General features: G+C 39.5%; 1 protein-coding gene across 1 annotated transcript in view; it reads left to right on the forward strand.

Annotated features, from left to right (window-relative positions):
• Window positions 1–1451: 1451 nt before the first annotated feature.
• Window positions 1452–25031, forward strand: part of cbl (Cbl proto-oncogene) — a 37893-nt gene continuing 14313 nt past the window's right edge. Inside the window, exons 1-9 of the mRNA XM_062961152.1 lie at window positions 1452–2659; window positions 10554–10801; window positions 20942–21088; window positions 21733–21889; window positions 22501–22622; window positions 23263–23400; window positions 23714–23801; window positions 24253–24384; window positions 24769–24972. Of these exons, the coding sequence (XP_062817222.1) occupies window positions 2510–2659; window positions 10554–10801; window positions 20942–21088; window positions 21733–21889; window positions 22501–22622; window positions 23263–23400; window positions 23714–23801; window positions 24253–24384; window positions 24769–24972 (1386 nt within the window). The 5' untranslated portion in view covers window positions 1452–2509. The remainder of the gene's footprint in view (window positions 2660–10553; window positions 10802–20941; window positions 21089–21732; window positions 21890–22500; window positions 22623–23262; window positions 23401–23713; window positions 23802–24252; window positions 24385–24768; window positions 24973–25031) is intronic.

A 25031-nucleotide genomic window follows, 5' to 3' on the forward strand; every position in this document is an offset into this window, starting at 1 on the left:
CTATTTTTATTATTCTTAATACATTTACTATTCCACTCTGATCTTATTATTATTATATTTATTTTACTCTATTTATTACTACATGTATTATTTTCCTGTATTTATTATTATTATTATTATTATTATTATTATTATTATTATTATTATTACATGTATTACTTTATGATGATTAAAAGGATACATAAGCACATTTACATTGAAGAAGATGAGAATAATGATTTAATCATTGTTAGACAATCTTATCTTAAATTAGAGCTTTATTTAAATATTCAAAAACATTTAACCTACTGATGCCTCAATTAATGTAATTTTATTGGTATCTGTTTTCATTTCTGAAATTTACCACCCTCGGCTTATACTGGAGTCAATGTTGTCCCAGTTTTTTGTGGTAAAATTAGGTGCCTCGGCTAATATTTGGGTCAGCTTATACTTGAGTATATACGGTAATAATTTGTTTGTGGAAGAAATGGGGGAAATGACAAAAAGGGGACAGAATACACTTTCAGAGATGTCCCCAAAGAGAATGCAATGCGTCCTTACAATGGGTTGCTGTGAGTTTTCCGGTCTGTATGGACATCTTCCAGAAACATTCTCTCCTGATGTTTTGCCTGCATCTATGGAATATAAATGCTTTACAGTAAATAATAATAAGGCCCTTCCACACAGCCATATAGCCTACAATATCAAAGCAGATAATCCAACAATATCTGCATTGAACTGGGTTATCTGAGTCCACACTACCATATAATCCAGTTCAAAGGAAATAATTTATTTATTTATTTAATATGAGCAACATTTATATGCCGGCCTTCTTAGCCCGAAGGGTGGCTTACAAATTATATTTACATACAATATATATTATTAACATAGCACAATATAAGCATTATATATTACTAAATTGTACTATAACAGTATATTGTAATATTATTAGTACAGTAGAGTCTCACTTATCCAACATTCGCTTATCCAACGTTCTGGATTGTCCAACACAGTCTGCCTTTTAGTAGTCAATCTTTACAATAAATTGTGATATTTTGGTGCTAAATTCATAAATACGGTAATTACTGCATAACATTGCTGTGTATTGAACTGCTTTTTCTGTCAAATTTGTTGTAAAACATGATGTTTTGGTGCTTAATTTGTAAAATCATAATGTAATTTGATGTTTAATAGGTTTTTCCTTAATTTCTCTTTATTATCCAACATATTCGCTTATCCAACGTTCTGCCAGCCCGTTTATGTTGGATAAGTGAGACTCTACTGTATATTATTAGCATAGCACAATATAAGCATTATATATTACTATATTGTACTATACCACTATATTGCAATATTATTAGTAATAGTACATGCAATATAAATATATAATTATAATAGTGTATTATTATATTGTATTACATTATAATATTATTATCAATATTATATGTATATACAATATAATTATATTATTAGTATAGCATAATATGAGTATTATCTGCACTGAATTGGTTTATCTGAGTCCACACTGTCATATAATCCAGTTTAAAGCAAATAATGTGGGATTTTATTCAGCTGTGTGGGAAGGGCCCTAGACTTCTTCTACACTGCCATAAAATCCAGATTATCAAAGCAGATAATCCACATTATCTGCTTTGAACTGGATCATATGTGTCTACACTGCCTGATAACCCAGTTCAAAGCAAATACAGTAATCTGGATTCTATATGGCATTTATTTGCTGCTAAGCATCAACGCATGAGTTATTGTTAATGGGCTAACCGTGGTCAATGTGCTCTCCCACTGTAACCAGTTTCACTCCAATTCATAGTCGAGTTCTGCAATTTTGCCCCTCACCATCATGGCCGCCGTGGGTGCGGCTTCGCTGTACTACGCATGCTCCGATATGCTGCCTTCTCAGAGCGCATGCGCAGCCAACTCGAGTAAGGGCTAGGGAAGGCTCCGTTGGGCCTACCGGCGCTGTTTAAAGCCCAAGCCTTCGGCCGCACCTCGCCTTCTCAATATTGCCCCGCCCCTTTTGAAATACTGTCCAATCACAGCGCCGCTCTTCTGGGAACTGACCAATGAAGAGCAGGGAGTGCGGGGGAGGGAAGGACTCTAGGCGGAGCCAGTTGAAAGGCACTAGCCAATCGAAAGGCGTTTTCGCCCAGAAGCGCGTGGCTGTCTTTTTTTTTTTAACCCCCTTCGCCCAGATTTTGAGTTTCGACCAATCAGGAGGCGGTTTACCTCAGGGAGGTTGGCGACGAAGGGCGTGGCCTCGTTTTTTTTCTTCTGGCCCCGCCTACTTCCTCGCCGCGGAGCCAATCAGGGCGCGGTGTGGCGGGAGGCTCGCGCGCGAGGGGGGAGGGGGAGGGGAGTTCGCGCATGCTCCGTGGTGGCGCTTTGCCTCTCTCTCTCTCTCGGTGCCTCTTTTTCCCTCTTCTTCGTCAGTCGGGCGCGTCCCCTCCTTCCCTCCAGAAGGAGCCGCCTTCCTCGCCTCAGCCAAGGCAGCCCTGACGCTGGGCCTTCCCCGATGGCGGCCCCGGTGAAGAAGGGCCCCGGCGGGCTGATCGGGCTCATGAAGGACGCCTTCCAGCCTCACCACCACCACCACCTCGGCCCACACCAGCCCGGCGCCGTCGACAAGAAGATGGTCGAGAAGTGCTGGAAGCTCATGGACAAAGTGAGGGGAGCGAAGAGGGAGGGGGCGGGCGTGGCCGGGGCTCCTTCAGGGGGTCTGAGGGGAGCATCATCATCATCAGACATTTTACTCATTACTATGAAGGGCTCATCATCATAATACCTAATAATAACACATTCTATTTATTTATTACTGTGAGGGGATCATCATCTTATCACTATGCATTTTATTATTATTATTATTAATAGTAATAATAATAATACATGTTATGTATTTCTTACTATGAGGGGATAATAATAATACATTTTAGTTATTACTATGAAGGGTTCATCATCATAATACCTAATAATAATGCATTCTATTTATTTATTATGATGAGGGGGTCATCGTCTTATCACTATGCATTTTATTATTATTAATAGTACAGTAGAATCTCACTTATCCAACATAAACAGGCCAGCAGAACGTTGGATAAACAAATATGTTGGATAATAAGGAGGGATTAAGGAAAAGCCTATTAAACATCAAATTAGGTTATGATTTTACAAATTAAGCACCAAAACATCATGTTATACAACAAATTTGATAGAAAAAGTAGTTCAATATGCAGTAATGCTAAGTAGTAATTACTGTATTTATGAATTTAGCACCAAAATATCACGATGTATTGAAAATATTGACTACAAAAATGCATTGGATAATCCAGAACGTTGGATAAGCGAGTGTTGGATAAGTGAGACTCTACTGTACATGTTATTTACTTATTACTTTGAGGGGCTCATACTAATAATTTTACTCATTAGGGGCTCATCATCATAATACCTAATAATAATACATTCTATTTATTTATTACTGTGAGGGGGTCATGTTATGTATTTATTACTATGAGGGGCTAATAATACATTTTACTTATTACTATGAGGGGCTAATAATAATGCATTTTATTTAATTACTATGAAGGACTCATAGTAATAATACATTTTACTCATTACTATGAGGGGCAAATTATCATAATACCTAATAATAATGCATTCTATTTATTTATTATTGTGAGGGGGTCATCATCTTATCACTATGAGGGGGCCATAATAATAATAATAATAATGTATTTTATTATTAAATTTGAGGGGCTCAAACTAATAATTTTACTCATTATGGGCTCATCATCATAATACCTAATAATAATACATTCTATGTATTTATTACTGTGAGGGGGTCATCATCTTATCACTATGAGGGGGCCATAATAATAATAATAATAATAATAATAATGCATTATTATTAATATTATTATTAATAATAATACATGTTATTTACTTATTATGAGGGGCTAATAATAATAATAGTAATAATACAATTTACTTTTTGCTATGAGGGGCTCATAATAATAATAATGCATTTTATTTACTTATTACTATGTAGGGCTCATGCTAATAATACATTTTACTCATTGCTATGCTCATCATCATAATACCTAATAATAATACATTCTATTTATTACTGTGAGGGGGTCATCGTCTTATCACTATGGTGGGGTCATAATAAATAATAATAATAATAATAATGCATTTTAGTGTTAATAATAATAATACATGTTATTTACTTATTACTATGAGGGGCTCATACTAATAATTTTACTCATTAGGGGCTCATCATCATAATACTTAATAATAATACATTCAATTTATTTATTACTGTGAGGGGATCATCATCTTATCACTATGAGGAGGCCATAAATAATAATAATAATAATAATAATAATAATAATAATAATAATAATAATAATGCATTTTAGTGTTAATAATAATACATGTTATTTACTTATTACTATGAGGGGCTCATACTAATAATTTTACTCATTAGGGGCTCATCATCATAATACCTATTAATGCATTTTATTTATTAATTTATTACCGTGAGGGGGTCATCATCTTATTACTATGAGGAGGTAATTTAATAATAATAATAATAACAACAACAATAATAATACATTTTGTAATTAATAATAATATCTACCTATCAGTCCTCCATACAGGAAATGTGTGGACCTGCATATTTTGTCATGTTATTTTGAAACCATGGCAGTGAACTTAAAGTATTGGAAAAATATTTTAAACTGATTTTACTAGTCCGGAAGGTTGACTAATAATTTTACTAGTAATCTTATCACTTATTCCTATGGGGGAGTTGTCATCTTAATACTATGAGGGGCTAATAATAATAATAATAATAATAATAATAATAATACATGTTATTTATTTATTTATTACTATTACTATTTATTTATTACTATGTGACTACTATGAGGGGGTCATAATATTAATAATAATAATGCTTAATAATAATAATACGCCTTTCTCTACCCTGAAGGAGACAATAGGATGGAAGTTTATTCTGTAGTTGGGAATTCATATTCCGGATGAAGCTGGGTGTGATTGTTGGATTGCGTATCGTTGTAAGGCGAGGGCATCCTGGAAGTGGGTTCTTTTTGTGGAGATTAGGGATCCTACGGGATCCTCATAGGGTAGGCCTTCTGGAGTGTATGATTCATTTTGAGGTGCGTTCAGGAGATTGTCTTGAGATGAAGCTGGGTATCATTATGGGATCAGTGTTCATCATGGAGTGGGTGGCATCTTGGAAAGGGGGTCATTTTGGGGGTGAGGTTGTAAGAGTATCTTTGGGTGTCATTATAGGTTGAAGGGATCATTTTGAGGGTTAGGCTGGGTGTTTCTTTTGGGGTGGCATTATAGGATGAGGGGATCATTATAAAGTGGGAGCATTGTGGAATAGAGGGTAGAGTTGGGACATTATTTTAGGGTGAAGCTTGGTGTCATAGGTTGAGGGGTTCATCATAGGGTGGGTGCTTCATTTTGGGGTTGAGGGTTATCTTAAGGTGAGACTGGGTGTCATTACGGGGTGAGGGGATCCTCATGGGATGGGGGCATTCTGAGTGAGTGCTTCATTTTGGGGATGAGGTTAGGAGATTATCTTGGAGGGAGGCTAAGGGTCATTGTGGGGTAAGAGGGTCATCAGTGAAGGTGGGGATGGAGGTCATCATGTGTCATTGCCTTGTCTGAGAGTGAAGATGGGAGATTATCTTGGGGTTCAAATGAATATTATGAGTTGAGAGGATCATATGGATTGTTGATTCGCAGGAGGAGGTTGGAAGATTGTCTTGGGATGAGGCTAGGCATCCTTATGGAGTTAGGGTTTCATCATAAGATGAGTGCTTCACTTTGGGGGACAGGTTGGGAGCTTCTCTTGTGGTGAAGCTGGGTGTCATGTTTGAGAAGATCATCACGGGGTAGGGGCTTCCTTTTAGAGGCGAAATTGGAAGATTATTTTAAGTTGAGTCTGATTGTCCTAGTATGAGATAATCATAATGAGGTGGGAAGGATATCCTGGAGTTGGGGGTTCATTTTGTGGATGGGCCTGGGTGTTATTGCCAGATTTGGGCGGGGGGTCATTGTAAGGTGAGTGCATCCTGGAAGGGATTCATTTCTGGGAAGAGATTGAGAAATTACTTTGGAGTGAGGATTGGTTTCATTATGGGAGCAGAGGACCATTATGGGGTGGGCGCTTTATTTGTAGCATGAGATTGGGTGATTTTTTTTGGAGACTGGTTGTTGTCCTAAGCAAAGGTGATTATCTTGAGGGCGGGGATATATTTGAGTTAGAGGTTCATTTTGTGGGGGTGGGGGACGCTGGGTGGGGGTTCTTTATAAAGTAGGGGGGCATCCTGGAAAGGAGTTCATTTTAGAGGGTGTCCTTTTGAGTGTGAGGTTGAAAGTTTTTCACCCATCAGGAATGAGATGGGCGGTTATGGTGGGAGTAAAGAGGGGGTTGTCAAGAAAGGAAGGATATGATTACCCAGTGACAGGCCTTCCCATCATTTCCACTCATTATTTGGTGGTGGAATTACTCATCATACAGTCCTGTGTTCATCAGAGCAAACCCCATGGAAGAATTGAGGCTTGAATTGGGGAAATTGTGCTTAGATTTTCGTATCTTTGGCCAGTGTCTGAGAGATTCCAAAACTGGAAGCGGTTGTTATCCACAAATGCTCTTCCTTTCCTTGTTCATTTTCTTTTAAAATGTTGGGAAATCTGAGACCAACGAGAAATGAGAGGTGGCCTAATAAAAAGTGGGGGCAATTCAGTGTTTGCTTAGTTATAGTCATTGTCCTTTTTGTGTTTATGTGTGCAGATTAATACTTACTGGTTATTGCAGTAAGTACCCAGCTTTCTTGTGTTGGCACTAAAAGTGAAAAAACGGATGTGTTTAGCATATACTGGTGGGTTTAATGTTCAAATGACAAGTGAAAAGCAGCAGTTGCCACACTACAGTTGAAGTGCTTTGATGACAATCAAATAAGTGTATAAAGTCATTAGCATGCATTGACTTTCCGGAAAGGGATGCAGGCAACATTTGCATCTCTGCCTTGGGAAGAGAACCTTCTCAATTTGCATGTTGGAGAAGACAAGAGTGAGATGGGAGAAAAGTCTAGATTGGTGGATAAAAAGATTTGCTGCCATAGTTCAGGAAACAGAGGGCTTGCTCACATGTTAGTATAAGAACCAGACAATCGGATATAAATATTTTTAGAAGATAAAATGAATAGTGGGAAGGGGCTCTTCCTTTCCATACTAGAATTTGGAATTAACTAGTGAAGATTTAGGACAAATGAAAGGAAGTATTTTGTCAGAAAGCAGATAGTGAGAGGAAGTATCCTTCTGTAAAATGTGGCCACCAACCTGGATGGCTGCTAGAGTCCAGGGCACCAAAGTCCACTGGGAGATTGTTCTCCTTCCCTTTCAGGAGGACAATCTTTACATGGGGCAATCTGGTCAAGGAAGGAACAGCTGCAAAGAGCTTCCCGCACACATACAGCCTGCCCCCAGAAATATCTGCACTCCCACTTCCTGAATTTGCTTGCTTTCCTCTTTCCTTTTGTGTCATTTGTTTATTAGGCGTGGCTGTGTCAGCCGGGACTGTCGTGCTTGTGCACTGCTTAAAATACTAATAAATGCTTAAATACCAGATATAAGACAAATTCATGTATGTGCTAATCACTGTAGCGCCTGCTCATTACAACTATAATCAGCGACACCATTCATCTCGATACCCGTTGCTATTGAATGATAGCCGAGGAGAGCCATTGCCGTCATGATTGTGTTTTGCAAAGGCTGCTGTGGCAAACAGGATACTAGTCTAGATATGCTGCTAGTCTGATTCAGCAGGGCCCTTCCTATAAGCTGGCTGAATAATATGACATCCTTTCAAATATCATTAGACAATTTTCAGCATTTGTGTCACTGCGCATTTGAGCAGGCAAGCCAGTGGAAATAGCAGGCATATGTCGGATTATGCTGTAGATAAATTTAACAATATATATTTCTTGATTTTGTGTATTACAATAGGTGGGAATACTGGTGCAAAATGAATTATTTGGCATCTTGCTATGAATGCATGCATGTGTAAATAACATTTTCTGATGGGGTTTTTATGCACAACTGTGTTTGCTGACCTAGACTGCAGGGGTTTCTTTAACAGTGAGAATGATTGTCACCACAGCTGCTTTTGCATAGCTTCATAAAAATGGGAAGTGTGACTGGCAGGCGGACGATTCCTGTTGCTAGCGGAGTTCTTCCATCAAGCTGAGATGACCAAGAGACAGTGTTGTTAATCCCAAATATGGCATATTTCAGGCTTATATCCACCAGCACAATGAGCAGGCATTTGAGCATTTCATGTTTGAAAGGAACACATTTTTGTGGGCTCTGGGATCCCTAGCTCCTAGGAAGGAAACATCAAAAGGGGAACAGGCCATGTTTACACCATAAATAAACTGTAGTCTGGTTTTCATCCAGTTCAGCTGTCTTGGCTTCAGGGGAAGTCTGGGAAGTGTAGTTCTGTTGAATTAAGTGAAATTAGTTTAAAAGTTCTCAGTCTCCTCCCAGAATTTATGACAAAGGCTTGATTCTGACCTGAATCTACACCTTCAGGAACAAAATATACGGCTGATGTTTCCTAGTAATAGATTTGTGTGACAGCCCTAAAAGTAGCTAGTCTAGTTATGTCAATATGGTTGTGCATTTCCCCCTCTTTGCTTTAGTCTTTGTTTGAAATGTTGCAAAAATTAAGGTTACACTGGATTCTTACATTTTTTAAACTGAAGTAAATTTTAATTAACGTTATTCATATATTACTGTCAAAATACAAATTGGGAAATATGTCAAATTTTGACATTCAGAATCCCATTTGTCAGCGTACAAAGTGCATTCTTGCTTGCATTGTAGGGCCTTTGAGCTTGAAGGACGCCCATTCCTGTTTCCTCCTCTTTTCTTTTGCTCTGCTTGCCTCTAAATCTGGTGTAAATGCTAGTGACGAAAGTTTGTGTCCTTGCCTTTGTTTTGCTCTGGAATTGTGGGACATAGAATGGTGGGTTCTCAATCATAACCTTTATTCAAACCATTTCATAATACGCCAGTTCCATTGTCTAAATAGAGCCAATAGTACGGCACCTCTCATATCTTGAAATTCTGTGTTGATAAAGTTTGTTGAGAGAGTTTAAAAAAATTATCTTAATTTAGTCTATAAACATCCTACCATTTTCCTAAGCTCGTATAAGAGGAACAGGTTTCCTTGTCATCTCCATGCTAACTCTTCTCTGATGTGCAGCAATTAAATTACAATCTTTTAATGGCATAACATATGATGTGACAATATTTTTTTTTCATTCTTTTGCCTGGAGGTGACACATTTGAACTTCAGCACACCCTTGGTGATTAGGAGGTGACATGTGAGTTGCAGTCACTTTGAGCAGAAGTTAGAACAGCGTTTGAGGAACTGGATGTAGAAAGCCTCTGAAGTTTTGTAACTGAAGGATGTGGAAAATATAGCTACATCATTTAATGGGCTGCATTAGAGAAGTAACCTTTGCACTTGAACAGCACAGTTGTGTAGCAAGATTTTGATGCTGGCTTTTTAAATATCTTTGTAGGGTACGCACCCAGGTAACACAGTAAAGGTAAATCACAAGTTTGTTTGCTTATTCTGGAAAGACGTAATGATGTACTTCTGTTTGAAGCGAGAACTCTGTGAATTACTGCATCCCCTTTCATATAGATACTGTGTAAAGGGAATATGATACAAAAAAGGGGAAGTTATTTCTGTTTTCCATGCCTGAGATACATGGTTGTATCCTTGTGCTGGAGTCTAATTGTTGGTTGCTACTATGTACTGGAGTGTTTTCAAAATGAAGCAAAATGAATGAAATGAAGCAAAACAAAGATAGTTCTTAGGGGAAAATAGAAATCCATGGTTGGAATACTATTATTAAAACCAGTTGAAAAGCCACAAAGGTGTGCAAACATCTGAACATTTAAGCAAAGTGCATAAATCAGAGAAGAAACAGGAAAAACCTAAAAACATGTCTCAAGATGGAGATTGCAGACTAATTTAATCACTAATAGGTTTGCAAGTATATATGAATATACCCAGCAGGATATGCAGGGAGCAGAAACAGTGGCTGGTTTCAGCTTAGAGGGGAAATATTATGAGCTACATCATAACAAAGTGAGTGATAAGAATATGAAAGAAATAGTTGTTAAATAAGAGAACACAAGTGTTATAGTTTGAATGTGTTAAAATCCATAGATTTTTTATGTTAGTCTTTGTTCAGTATGATGACTCTTATTTGTGTTCAAATCCAAGAACTTCTAGATGTAAGGTAATTTGTTGTTCTGACGGCCACTGCCGGTGACATGAGATATTACAATATTCCCAAGTGGTACTGAATTTGACTTTCAGTAGCCTATGTATAGCCTTCTGTATTCCAGTGACTAGTTTTCAAAATTCACTGGACAGTTGAAGATGCTGGAATACTTGTTGGAATCGTTTATTTAATTCTCATTGGTTTCTTTTCTTTTCTTAGGTTGTGCGTTTGTGCCAGAATCCCAAGCTGGCCCTGAAAAACAGCCCTCCTTACATTCTAGACCTGCTTCCTGACACTTACCAGCACCTCCGCACCATCCTGTCTCGCTATGAGGGGAAGATGGAGACGCTAGGAGATAATGAATATTTCAGGGTGTTCATGGAAAACCTGATGAAAAAGACAAAGCAGACCATCAGCCTCTTTAAAGAAGGAAAGGAGAGAATGTATGAAGAGAATTCCCAGCCCAGGTAATGGCGTTTTGCATTAGAATTTGGTTGTATTGAAACATTTGTGAGAAGTGAAGAATTACCGGTGCAAGGTTCATTGTTTTCAGTTGTTCATACTATTCTTTTGGCTGTTCTTTCTCTGTAGCAGCAATTTCACTGCTGTACCGCTATACAGTATTGGTGAGGTCAAACCAGCTCCATTTCCATTGAGCTTTAGCTGTTCTTTCTGACGAGGAGCTCAGGCTGTATGGGTTCTATATAACCTTTGGTATTTTAAATGGTCGTGAAATTGTTTTTCATCTCTCTTCAGACTCTATTTGATGTGTTGACAAAGGCTTTCATGGACGGAATCACTTGGTTGCTGTGCGTTTTCTGGGTTGTATGGCCATGTTCCAGGAGCATTCTGTCCTGACGTTTCTCCCACATCTATGGCAGGCATCCTCTGAGGAGTGAATGCTTCTGGAACATGGCCATACAGCCTGGAAAACTCACAGCAACCCATTTCTTATCTGGATTAAATGTGGGTGCTTTAGTACTCTCCAGCATTCTCAAGCATTCAGTTTTGTTTCTAGGCTCCCAGCAGTTGTTGTAACTTGGTGTGATGAAACAGGTATAAAGAAAGTCAGTGGAAGCAGCAGTTGGCTCACATTGAGGTTTTGGTGCCTTCCCCACTCCCCCTGCTGTCCCACTTGTCTGTTCTGTTCAGAGGAGAATGCCATCTGAAGCTGCTCCCATTAATGCATCTATTCCAAGTCTCGGAGCCATATGGCTTTAGGTTACGGAAGCTGTTTTCCTCCTTTGACACCACAGTGGGAATTGGAGTTGGGTTTGCTATTGTTGTGACATCAGCGTTTTAGGTGTTTCCCTTTTTCAGCCTTCTTTCCTAACCAAGTCCAGGCTTGGGAAGCTGATGAGAAAAGATGTCTTAATAGGAACAGTCTTGAGCATGAATGAAGTCGCTAGCTAACCCCAGCCCATGAATTACATCCCCTTCATCCTTTCTGAAATGCAGTTAAATCCATTAATAGTCTTCTCAGTAGTCTTTGTACTTGTGAGCCTCTTGCATATTGCCCGATTCAGAAGATCAGCTGTGCATTTAAATGCATCTTTCATCCCTCCAGAGGGATAGAAATGTAGCCCTTGACACCATCATCTGACTGTGACAAAGGGGAAACCAAGTGGGGTATGTGAAGCAGTTTCACATCCTGCTGCAAGGATGTGCTCTCTTGGCATTCCTTCTCCTCTCTCTTTCTCTCTCCCCTCATTTATGGGAATTAGATGGCCAAGCCTATGTGGAAAGGTTGCCGAAATGTTTGGCAGTTAGATCTCAATGGCAGCCAAGGTGTTCAGCTTGGAACATTTGTTGTCTCCTCTTGCAGCGCTGTCTCAGCAAATTTTCATATTAGTCATTGGCTTGAGGGCAACGAAGAACAAATCCATACAGGAGAAGCCGCAGATATTAAGTATCTATCTGTATATGCAATGTGCACAGCCTCTGAAATACATATACAGCCAGAGCTAAGCAGGAAGTTGATGTTGCGGAGAGGAATAGTATTCCAAACATTGTTGTTTTTAAATTGCTTTAAGCGTTAGTACTTCTGATAATTTTGTGTAGTTTTAAAGTGTGGGAAAAGATTATAACTCTGTTTGTAAAGCAGCCTATCAAAGCTTGGTGTGAAAGAGTTCCTGTCGCTTCCTTCGAAAGAAACTTTCACTTCAGCATGTTGAAAACTTGTGGAGCCTACTTCTGCATTTCAATGAGAGTATCTTAAGAGAAAATTCAAAAGCTGGCCATAAAAAAGGAAGCCTTTGAATGCCAGGTTGCTACATACGAACGTGAACTGCTTGCTGCCTAATGAAACCCATTGCCTTGTGGAAAATGTGCTTAGTTTTTGCTATAATGCTTAAATAAGGATGGGATTCTGGCTTCTGTTACAAATGCTTGGCGTCCTAGCTTTCATTTTAATTCTTCCGGTCCTTAGGGTTGTTGAAAGAGTGATCAACATTGTGAGATTAATACTCCGCCAAGCAGAAAAGAGCTCAAATTTCCCACCATAATTTCCAGATGATTTCACGGTTTAATTGTGTAACACCATGCAAAATGAAATAATCTATTCCTGTTTTTTAAAAAAACTTACTGTTTTGGTGTTATCCTAGGGGTGCTCACGCTTACATCATTTTAGCACTTGTCTTTGAATTTGTGCGGATTTTTAATGTGAATTGTACAGGAATGCTGTTCAGGTATTGATATGGTTGCATTTCCCAAGCCATAGAGAGGCTCCAAAATATTAGGTGCATATGAGATAATTCTCAGAGACAATCAGTGGTTCATTTCATATATAATTTGCTTTGTCTTTGGGGGAGGTGACTTACGGTGCTCTCAGCATGAGCTGAGTGGAATTTCATTCACTTCCTGTGCTGAACGTTTAGTCGAAAGTAGTTCCGTTGTATATCTATTTTTAAAAACTGATTACTCGGTGAAGTAGGCTGCGGAGCTGCAAGAAGCTTAGAAATGTCAACATGGGAAGTTGAAGCATGACTATTCAGCACTTCTTTGTCAGGGTCAGAGTTAAACTGGTATCAGCAGGACAGTTGTTGCTCGCACGCATTGTTTTGCTATTACAGGAATCCTTCGCTTCCATTTAGCTGCCACAGTGGTAGATTAGATTGGAGATGGAAAATCTTTGACATCTAGATGCTCTTTTGTGAGACTACAGACATACTTTGGGAGAATAACCTAACCTATTTCATCCTGACATTACCATTTCCACATGTCAGAATGAAAGGTACAGGACTATCATGGGAGAAGGTGATTTTTATGGCATACACATTACAGATGAATAAAAGAATTACATTTAACTGAAGAAGGAGATCCTACACATATCAAAGCACTTACTGGTGGCCTGAATGTGCTTTCAGATCAGGAGTTAAACCTCCTTTTGTGTGGAATTATTATTGGCGATGTGATGTTCTCACTTCCATAGGTTAGGAGACATCTGGAATAATTCTATATCTTCTTTTCAGCGAAGCGTAGTTTTGACCCCCAAAATATAGTTTTGTTTCTTTTATGAAAACTTGGAGAGGAAAACTCTAGTGAAGTAAATATTCCTTTGTCAAGCCGTCTCATATCCATATAATCAGATTTTTCTCAGTTGGCTAGCTTCCTTTCAAAAACAGGCCCACATTTTTGGAACATGCTTACTGTTCTAGTTTATCTTGAGTTGTTGTTGTTGTTGCTTTAGTAGACCAGCACATGACCCTATGAGGCAATGTCACAGCTGACACTGTTTACAACATCCCAGAAGGGTGCAGTGCTTTCTGTATGTGGCATTCCTCATCTTGAGGTGCATGCCTTTTTATTGTTCATAGTACTCTGGTTATTTATATGTAGGATTGTGCATCACTCATTTGAAAAACTGCTTTCCAATGATGCGGTAGGCTCAGCCAGCACTGGCCAGGGGTTGCCATGTTGAGAGGAAGACATAGCTTGAAACTTGACTTTGACCTGGGTTATTTTGGGCAAGTCTAACGTGCCTTGTCTTGAGTACTCAAATCTGTACAAATATGATTGTACTGACTTGCCAGAGTACATTTCCCCCTGTTCGGATTTGATGCTGATAGTTAGAAGCAATGGCCCTGTCAAATCTGCACTGAGCTGGTGGTGTCGGCTCTGAAACACTATCCTGGCACCTAGGAGTTTGAGAAATCCTTGCAGCTTGGGAACGTTAAAGATCCTAAAGGCAGCAGATCCCATCTGATATTGGAAACTAAGCAGGGTCAACCCTGATTAGTTCTTAGATGGGAGACTCTTGGATGCTGTAGGCTCTATTTCAGAGGAAGAGTTGGGAAAATTCACTCTGAGTATCCCTCTCCTAAGAAAATGCATGGGGTTGACAAATGACTTGAAGTTACATACACTTACATCCTCTTGGTGAATGATGGACTACACGGCCTAGCAAAATAACACTTTCTTGGTGTCTTGGTTTGTAGGCCTATTCCTGGGATTATTTAGGGCAATGACTCAGAACATTGCATTGGATACACTGCATCGGCTTTAGTTTCTTCAATATGGTTATCATGATTTCTTATGGGTGAGCAGATGGCGAGTGGCATATGTTCTGTATCTCAAAAACTAGCGCTGATGGGAGTGCCATTTTTTGGAATCAGCAGGTTGGCACCAAAACAGGTGCTGGCCAGTGTTATAGTAGCAATGAGAGACAAGCATCTTTATTTACATGGGAAGTTCAAGATTATAATACTGTGCTGTAGAAGCTGAGGTCTGTTTTAATGTTTGAGATATGTTTAAGCCAGTGCTTCTAAAACAAGTGGGAAGTCTATCACATAGAATCATAGAGTTGGATGAGACAACATGCTATTTTGTTAGATTTCAGTTCATTTTCAAGCCTCAACTGTCTAATTCTGCAAAAACGTTCACTCAGCACCATCTCAATTCAAGTATAGCATGTATGTTTGTGGACCCAAAGTGGTGAGGGTCATAGGATCCCCCTCCTGTCTTCCATTGATCCTAGCAGACTTGTGGAAGCCAGGCTGAAATCCTGAGTGTAAAAATGATGTTGTGTTTCTCTGAATGGAAAAAAAAACTTGACTTGGATGTGTAAACTGTTTGTATCCCCCTTCATCAATCTCTGAACTGAACAAACTTGACCCTGCGCCAGAACATCTGGATTCCTTGAGGAAAGTGATGCATGTGTGTGTTTAAAGTTAATAACAGAACAGCAGTGAAAACATGCCTTACCTTTCTGTAGAAGTAACATGTTCGTTTCTCATCATCCGTCTTGATGTGGGACGTTTGGCATAAACAGGGCTTGAGGAGACAAACGTGCTCATACAAGCTGTCCCCAGGTAGAGTTTCAGGCTTCCTTGCCGAATGTAAATAAGGAAGCTGGGTTATTATTTTTTAAAGAGGATATTTGTATTTCCAGGAGAGTCTTGTGCCTTTCAATCCATTCATTAAATGAGTATTTATAGAAAATGAGACACTTTGGGGGATTTCTGCCTTCCGTTTGTGCAAAGTAAATGAATATCTCCTGGACTCTGACCTTTTTTCCTTCAAACTTTATAAACACAGCATCAAGCCGTCACAGACTGTTCTTTAATTATATCAACATTTTAAATGTGATTAGGTTTCTTTAATTATACAGTGTTGTTATGGCACTGTTTTATGGCTAAGACTGGAGCAGTATTTATATGCTTTATCTAAAATTAGCTCTGTGTAAAATGAGCTTCCTGCTGGAAGTTGTTAAAGGTGTGAAGGACATTGATTCTTAGATTTGATCACCGCAAATCTAATAAACTTCAGAAAAATGCATTAAGGGAGTATTGCAGGGAGTAAGGAGCTTTATTTGAATGATGTATATACAGTAGAGTCTCACTTATCCAAGCTAAACGGGCTGGCAGAAGCTTGGATAAGCGAATATCTTGGATAATAAGGAGGGATTAAGGAAAAGCCTATTAAACATCAAATTAGGTTATGATTTTACAAATTAAGCACCAAAACATCATGTTATACAACAAATTTGACAGAAAAAGTAGTTCAATACGCAGTAATGTTATGTAGTAGTTACTGTATTTACGAATTTAGCACCAAAATATCACAATATATTGAAAACATTGACTACAAAAATTGCTTAGATAATCCAGAACCTTGGATAAATGAAGCTTGGATAAGTGAGACTCTACTGTATATAGTATGCCTTTACTTTGGAGTGTATATGCTGCTCAAAACCTCTGTGCCCAGAAGAGTGAAATTCTTAGTTTTACAAAATGTTGCAACTAAAGCAAATGAGCCCTTACTTTATTTGGCACAAGTTTGCTTCCGCTGAAGAGGAAATAAATATGCAAGACATTAAAACATTAGCCATTCACTGACTGTTGGGAAATTTCCTGAATTTCCTGTCCTTTCAAAAGGAAATGTCAGAAAGAGCTGCGCTTCTAAGGATGCCAAATGCTGTGTGTCCTGTGACGAATTCTAGGTCTATTCTTTGCCTGATCTTGATGCCTTCAAGTTCACCGAATCAACCTTGTGCTGACAACAGCAGAATAAACTCTTCATCAGAAGCAATCTCTCTGCTGAATATCAACTACACTAACTCCTTTGGGAGAGTAAGATAAAGCAAGTGTTGAATATGGTGGCTGGGATGTCAGACAGTCCAATTTGGTGGACTTATAGAAAACTTGTGGGTGCAAAGGAAAGCATAAGGAGTTAAAATGTCACGGAATTCTGCAAGACAAGACTCTTGCATTGGAAGAATGTTTTTATCCAGCAAACAGGAAACCGGAAAGGAGCAGCCTGCTATAGGTCAGAGGGGAACGGCAACAGAAAGCTGAACTAAGGGAAGTGGGGGCCTGTTTCGAGGTGGCCGAGGGGGATTTGAGTGGGACTAGGAGTTCTTGGTTGACCTGTTGACTTCCTGCAAGACGTACAGAGCCAAAACAGTAATGAAGAAGGGAAGGAAGTAGTACAACCGCAGCACAAAGGAGTGAGCTAGAACTGCAGACAAGTATCCGTTGAGTGTCTTTATCGCTGGATCTGGTGTGGCTTCTCTTTTGCTTAATGTTGTTATCTGAGCAAGCTTCCCTGTCCTCTGGAGACTGGCAAGGCTTGCATTTTGTGAAAGCTTCACTTGCCTGCTTCCCATTTCAAAAAAAAAAAAAAATTGGCTAACTCACGTCACGCTAGAAGTTGATGTTCACAAATAATGTTATAAGATTGTGCCTAGGAGTTCACTGCTATTCCTAGTGAGTGGTGAGATGTAGCAATCAGAAGAGAGAAAATGGCACAGAAGCTATAACAAATGGGGAAAAGACATCAGCAAAAGAGACTGAAAAATGGATGTTCTTACTACAGATGAATTTTCTGGCACACTATGAGTGATACAGAAATATTTACTAGGCACTGAGTACTGAATATATACAGTAGAGTCTCGCTTATCCAACATAAACGGGCCAGCAGAACGTTGGATAAGCGAATATGTTGGATAATAAGGAGATATGAAGGAGAAGCCTATTAAACATCAAATTAGGTTATGATTTTACAAATTAAGCACCAAAACATCATGTTATACAACAAATTTGACAGAAAAAGTAGTTCAATACACAGTAATGCTACGTAGTAATCACTGTATTTACGAATTTAGCACCAAAAAATCACAATATATTGAAAACATTGACTACAAAAATGTGTTGGATAATCCAGAACGTTGGATAAGCGAATGTTGGATAAGTGAGACTCTACTGTATATAGGTATTCAGAGTTGGACCATCTTATCTTATTAAAGTCTTATTATTATCTTAAATTACAGTTTTATATAAATATTCAAAAACATTTAACCTACTGATGCCTCCAATAATGCAATTTTATTAATGTCTATTTTATTTTTGAAATTGACCTGTAGCTGCTGCATTTCCCACCCTCGTCTTATACTCAAGTCAATAAATTTTCCCAGTTTTTGTGGTAAAATTAGGTCCCTCGGCTTATACTCGAGTATATATGGTAGTTGCTTTGTCCAACTCGTATCACTTAAGCAAGAACAAGAGGCAGTGGATCAACCTCTTCAATGCCTGATCCAAGGAAATTGAAGGCCAAAACTGAAATACGGGTGCCTAGTAATATGCCACAATGTGTGTCTTCACAAATATATAGATGCAAAAGTTGCATGCTGCATGCAGACCGTTCTCGCCCTCTGTCAAAACCAGCAAACCAGGAAGACACGATTTTGTGTGATGACAACCAAAAGCATCCCTGAGTACCACACAGGCAAATTGCAGAGTGTGAAATGAGTGGTGTTGGTTTCAGAAAGCCTTGCCTTCTATGTCATGAGTCCCTTTTGTGGCTTCGTCAGAGAAAACCGTGCCGGTTGAATAGGGAGTGTGTGTGTGTTTGCATGCGTGGGAGGGGATATTTTGGGAGCTTGGCCATATAAGTCTGAGAATCCCTCCTGCCTTCCCCCCTAAAAAAGCGAGTATAAAACAATACACTTTGTTCCTCCCAGCCTTGGAGCATTCACTTATCAAAGCAGGCTACTGAGTTGACCTCTTCTCACGTTTTTAATACGGAGAAAGATAAGGAGAAAAGTTAAAGGCGTTAAGGGTGAAACCTGTTTGGTGTGATTAGATGTGAGCTGTAGTCTGGCACCAAAGATTAGAGAGCAGCCAATTGCTTGCCCTGCTGCTGTGCTAAAGATCAACGACAAGATACAAGGCAGCAGCTGGCCTTTTGTAGCTGTTGCTGAACGTGTTGAAGGGAAGCCCATGTGGGACTCTGACCTTGTTAGTTTTACAGTGACTTGTTTCATAACTGTCTTAAACTATTCTTATTAAGAAGTATTGTCTGTGATGTTTGAAAATAGCCCCTGTGGCTGAGGACATGAAAATAAATGTGCAGTAGGCAATACAGTTGAGTCTCACTTATCCAAGCTTCACTTATCCAAAGTTCTTTATTATCCAACGCAGTCTGCCTTTTAGTAGTCAATTATTTATTTATTATTTACAGCATTTATATTCCGCCCTTCTCACCCCGAAGGGGACTCAGGGCGGAACACATTACACATATAGGCAAACATTCAATGCCTTTTAACATAGAACAAAGACAAGACAAACATAGGCTCCAAGCGGGCCTCGAACTCATGACCTCCTGGTCAGAGTGATTCATTGCAGCTGGTTGCAGCTGGCTTGCTCTCCAGCCTGTGCCACAGCCCGGGCCAATGTTTTTGTAGTAAACGTTGCAATGTTTTGATGCTAAATTCGCAAATACAGTAATCACTACATAACATTATTTATTTATTATTTATTTAATACATTTATATCCCGCCCTTCTCACCCCGAAGGGGACTCAGAGCGGCTTACAAATTAAATTTACATACAATATTATATTATTAGCATAGCACAATACTGGCAATAAATTACCATATTGTACTATATTTATATATTGTAATATTATTAATAATATTACATGTAATATATAATATATAATTAATATTATTATATTGTATTATTAGTATTATATTGTATTACAAAATAATATTATTAATATTATATGCATAATAAGGTAAAGGTTTTCCCCTGACGTTAAGTCCAGTCATGTCTGACTCTGAGGGGTTGGTGCTCATCTCCATTTTTAAGCCGAAGAGCCGGCGTTGTCCGTAAACACCTCCAAGGTCATGTGGCCGGCATGACTGCATGGAGCGTCGTTACCTTCCCGCTGGAGCGGTACCTATTGATCTACTCACATTTGCATGTTTTCGAACTGCTAGGTTGGCAGGAGCTGGGGCTAACAGCGGGCGCTCATTCCGCTCCTGGGATTTGAACCTGGGACCTTTCGGTCCGCAAGTTCAGCAGCTCAGTGCTTTAACACACTTCGCTCCCTTTTATATGCATATACAATATATTATATATTATTGTAAATTATATTGTATATATGTATATATGTACATTACTGTGTATTGAACTGCTTTTTCTGTCAATTTGTTGTAAAACATGATGTTTTGGTGCTTAATTTGTAAAATCATAATGTAATGTTATGTTTAATAGGCTTTTTTCTTAATCCCTCCTTATTATCCAACATTTTCACTTAGCCAATGTTCTGCCGGCCCGTTTATCTTGAATAAGTGAGACTCTACTGTAATTATTGCTCTTCATGAATAGCTTTGTGTATTCAGGTCCCAAGACAGGAATAGAGAGACAAGCAGAATCTTCTTGTCGAAGGCTTCCATGGCCGGGATCACAGGGTTGTTGTGTGTTTGTATGGCCATGTTCCAGGCTGTATGGCCATGTTCCAGAAGTATTCTCTCCTGACGTTTCGCCCACATCTATGGCAGGCATCCTTAGAGGTTATGAGGTAAAAGGGTAAAAGGTAACCAAAAAAGAAAGCACTTCATAAAACCCTATGTTTCTACATGCTGTTCAGTTTTAAAATCATTGCATTGTATATCTAGCAATGTGCTGAATATTGGTTTACAAAGGACTTCTCAGCCAAAGCTAAGTCTTCAAACTGCTGCGGGTTAAGTGTCTGCTGCAGCTGATGGACTGCTGTTTAGAAAAGCGATCCAAGCTGTGACTTGAAAATCAGGCTTCCTGCTTCTCTCTCTGCCTCCGGCCGCTTGTGTCACATTTCACAGCAGATTTCCTTTTGCGATTTTGCAGGCGCAACCTTACCAAGCTGTCCCTGATCTTCAGCCATATGCTAGCGGAACTCAAAGGCATCTTCCCGAGCGGACTCTTCCAAGGAGACAACTTCCGAATCACAAAGGCAGATGCAGCGGAGTTCTGGAGAAAAGCTTTTGGGGAAAAGTAAGTATATTTTCCAAAAAATATGCTTCACCTTCCAGAGACAATGAGAAATAGTAGCCAAATTGGTTTGCCCAGTTCCAGTTCTAATCAAACAAACCAGGCATTTTGTGCCACTGTATCAGTTCTCCCACTTGATCACTCTTGTTGGAATGTGCTGCAAACAGAAGGGGAGTAATAAACCTCAGGGAGTTAGATGGTGATTATGTGTTTTTCTCTACAGATTGATTTAAGTGTACTTGGCTCATATGTTCCTTCTTAATGGAGGTTCTGTTGATAAAATATTCATTGGAAATCTATTAAAGGGTATTGGGAAATGCTAGTTGTGAATGTCTTAACTGGTTCCCTTTCCTTGTAAAAACTGGAACGGGTTAGCTGCTTGTTTATTTCCAGCAGTGAATTTGTTACTAGCATTAATTTCTGGAAGCAGCTAATTCAGACACAAGGAAAACTTGGTTAAACAAAGACTGTCATATATCTTTGCCTTGCTGCTCTGCAGATATAGATCCAGATATTCAGTTACCAAATATTCAGTTGAACAGATCAGAAATGTTATCCATTTTGAATTTAACACTGAATAATAACTTTGTGGCAAAGTACAAAGCATAAGATTTCTCAGGACTACTGGTTTTTTCTCCCACTGTCAGAACCATTGTTCCCTGGAAGATCTTCCGTCCAGCTCTACATGAAGTGCATCCTATAAGCTCAGGCCTTGAGGCAATGGCACTTAAATCAACTATAGACCTGACGTGCAACGATTACATTTCTGTGTTTGAGTTTGACATATTCACTCGTCTATTTCAGGTAAGGAACAAGAAAAACAAGGTTGCTCAAACAGACTCCCCCACTGAAATCATTTCTTCACTTTGTGGAGCTGTTATAGCACTTACATTAAAAGAAAAAACATTAACTGTTCTGTTCGCTGCACAATCCTCAGGTGTTTTTCTCCTCCAAAATGTCAGCTATGTTCACATGGCTATCCTTTGCCTTTTTAGACTTCTTTGGATCTATAAGCTTGAAAGGGTGGCCTGAAAGGGCAGCTGTTCCTTAAGGCGGCTTTGAGGAGGAGGGTGCTGTGGGTCAGCGGGAGAATTGGGTGGGTTGGACTTGCTGGCATCATATCTGAGCTGAATCATAAATTCATGGTGAGCAAGTCTCTGGCATGAAAATAGTATGAATTTAATCTACAGGATGGGAATGTAAATCTAGGAATGTTCATTTCTTATGATCTTGCTCATTGCTCAAAAACTGAGCACTGCAAGTCAAAACCCTGCATGAACTTAGATGAGGATAAATTCCAATGAATTACTAGCCAGTAAACCTATGTTGGATCTTTCAGCATGAGAAAGGTAGAAGGGGCATGATAGGAAGGCTATTGAAATGCCTAAGTACTTCATCACGTTCTTTTTCTTCAGCCGTGGTCATCTTTGCTCAGGAACTGGAATAGCCTCGCCGTGACCCATCCCGGTTACATGGCATTCCTGACATACGATGAGGTCAAAGCACGACTTCAGAAATTCATTCACAAGCCTGGCAGGTGGGTGCGTCCCTTCCTCAAGCCTTCCATTTGCATTCATTCTGTCTTATAGACTGCACTCACTGAAAATACATATGATACCACTCTCGGTTATCACAATGTACAGGTGTTGTTACTGCTGGAGATCTAAGCTTAAGACAAGAAGCATTGAATCAGGCCTCATAAGCCTTGACTGTAAAAACAGGTGGTTAAACACTCAGTGAAAATCCCCTTTCTGGTTGTTAATCTCTAGGAAAAATGATCTTCTGTTTGGACACAGCTTGAAATCTTAAGTCCCTGTGGCCAGCTCTACATTTCTATCTTTTTTTAATCTGGGGACAAGATCATTTGCTTTCTTTCTCTGAAGACGTGAATCCTAGGTTTCCTTTCAGAAATAGAAGGTTCATGTAATCTCATGCTAATTGGCACCATTAAGGAAATGACAGGCGGCCTAGCAGTGATCTGAAGTAGATATTTTCAGATATTTGACTCTTTTACCTGCCCATAGGTTTCTCACTTCAGGTTGTAGGTCAGACTGATGTGGAAAGATTAACAAGTGTTGCTCAGTTGTTCCATCTTAAAGAAAAACAGACTGTATCCATAAATAATTCAGTGAGCAAATTTGTCCTGTTGGTTTATCATTTTTTGTTGTTGTTTCCAGTTACATTTTCCGCCTGAGTTGCACGCGACTCGGTCAGTGGGCGATCGGTTATGTGACAGCGGATGGAAATATCCTCCAGACAATTCCCCACAACAAGCCCCTTTTCCAAGCATTGATTGATGGCTTCAGGGAAGGCTTGTAAGTAACAGTTTCTCTTTTCAAGCTATCCAGTTTGACGTTGTGCTCTGAGCTCGGCAATATTGCAAGTATAGTTAAGATGTTGCTGGAAGGCCAGCACGAAGGAGACTCAATCTGAGAAATATGTCAGCTTCCCACCACGTTAATGTTAGCGATAGGGGAAACTTAAAGGCCAACTTTTACATCTTCTTCATTTTGAGATTCTTCCATGTAGTGGTTTAATCCTTTGCTAGAATTGTGTGGTTGGTCAGCTCATTCCACTATAAAGAGTAAAATTTATTTCTGTTCAATCCTTTTCTGTTTTCCTCTGCAGTTACTTATATCCGGATGGGCGGAATCAGAACCCTGACTTAACTGGTCTGTGTGAGCCCACCCCACAGGACCACATTAAAGTTACACAGGTGAGCAAAAACTTCAGTCTACTTCTTTGCCATCCTGGTCCATGGCTTTTATCTGGATTAACATTGGCTGGTTCCAAATTAGGCCATGATACCTCTAAGAGTTGGTTTTGGGAAGGAAAAGTTTTTAAAAATAATCCAGTTGAGCCTCACTTGGAGTGAAGATGCTGCATAGCTTTCTTTTAATATTAGCTTTGTCTTCTCCTGGGACCACTATTTGAAAACTGTGAGTGGATAATATTGGTGTTACCTTGAGCAAGTCACGCTCTCAGTCTCAGATGAATTAAATGGCAATTGGGTAACTCTTGCGTAGTGAAACCTAGGATAGGGTTGCCATAAAACTAGAGTTGGCTTGAAGGGACACAGCGACAACATATTCGGAACTTGTTGTGTGGTAGTTATTTTAAAGGACACCCCATAATCTCTTTTCTTTTCTGCACCTCTCCTGCCTTAGGAACAATATGAATTGTACTGTGAAATGGGTTCCACCTTCCAACTATGTAAAATCTGTGCAGAAAACGACAAAGATGTGAAAATCGAGCCCTGCGGCCACCTGATGTGCACTTCGTGCCTCACTTCCTGGCAGGTAAGACTGGCTGAAGTCTTGGCTTTCTGCTGTCAGTGTTCAGAGCTGTAACCATTGGACCTCCCTTGCCTGTGCTTGTCATTCTTGAGGAATCACTTGCGTGTGTGTGGCATTGTCTTCAATGTAAATAAGCAGTTGCATTAACATTAAGGTAATGAGATTTGCAGCAATGTGATGTAACTGATGCCTTATTAAAATATGAGAAAGGTAGTTTGGGGCGGGTACTTAGTTAGGAACAATATCCTAGTTTATCACATTGTAATTCCGATGAGAATATTGAAATTGTGATGTAATATTATAATCCTTTCTGTGGTATTTGAGTATCAGGATGTTTTCAGCTGCTGGTTGTTTTGTGACTTTTCACCTCCTTACCTTTCCCATTAGGAATCCGAAGGGCAGGGCTGTCCGTTCTGCCGCTGTGAAATTAAAGGCACGGAACCCATTGTCGTTGACCCCTTTGATCCCAGGGGAGGGGGAGGACTGCTCCGGCAAGGCGCAGAGGGGGCCCCGTCCCCCAATTATGAAGACGACGATGACGACCGAGCGGACGAATCACTCTTCATGATGAAAGAACTGGCGGGTGCAAAGGTAATCTCTCCAGAGCTGTCCTGGAGGTCCAAGCCCTGTGTGTGGCCTCCCACCCAAGC

This window comes from Anolis carolinensis, unplaced genomic scaffold (assembly GCF_035594765.1).
Source record: "Anolis carolinensis isolate JA03-04 unplaced genomic scaffold, rAnoCar3.1.pri scaffold_8, whole genome shotgun sequence".
Taxonomy (NCBI): domain Eukaryota; kingdom Metazoa; phylum Chordata; class Lepidosauria; order Squamata; family Dactyloidae; genus Anolis; species Anolis carolinensis.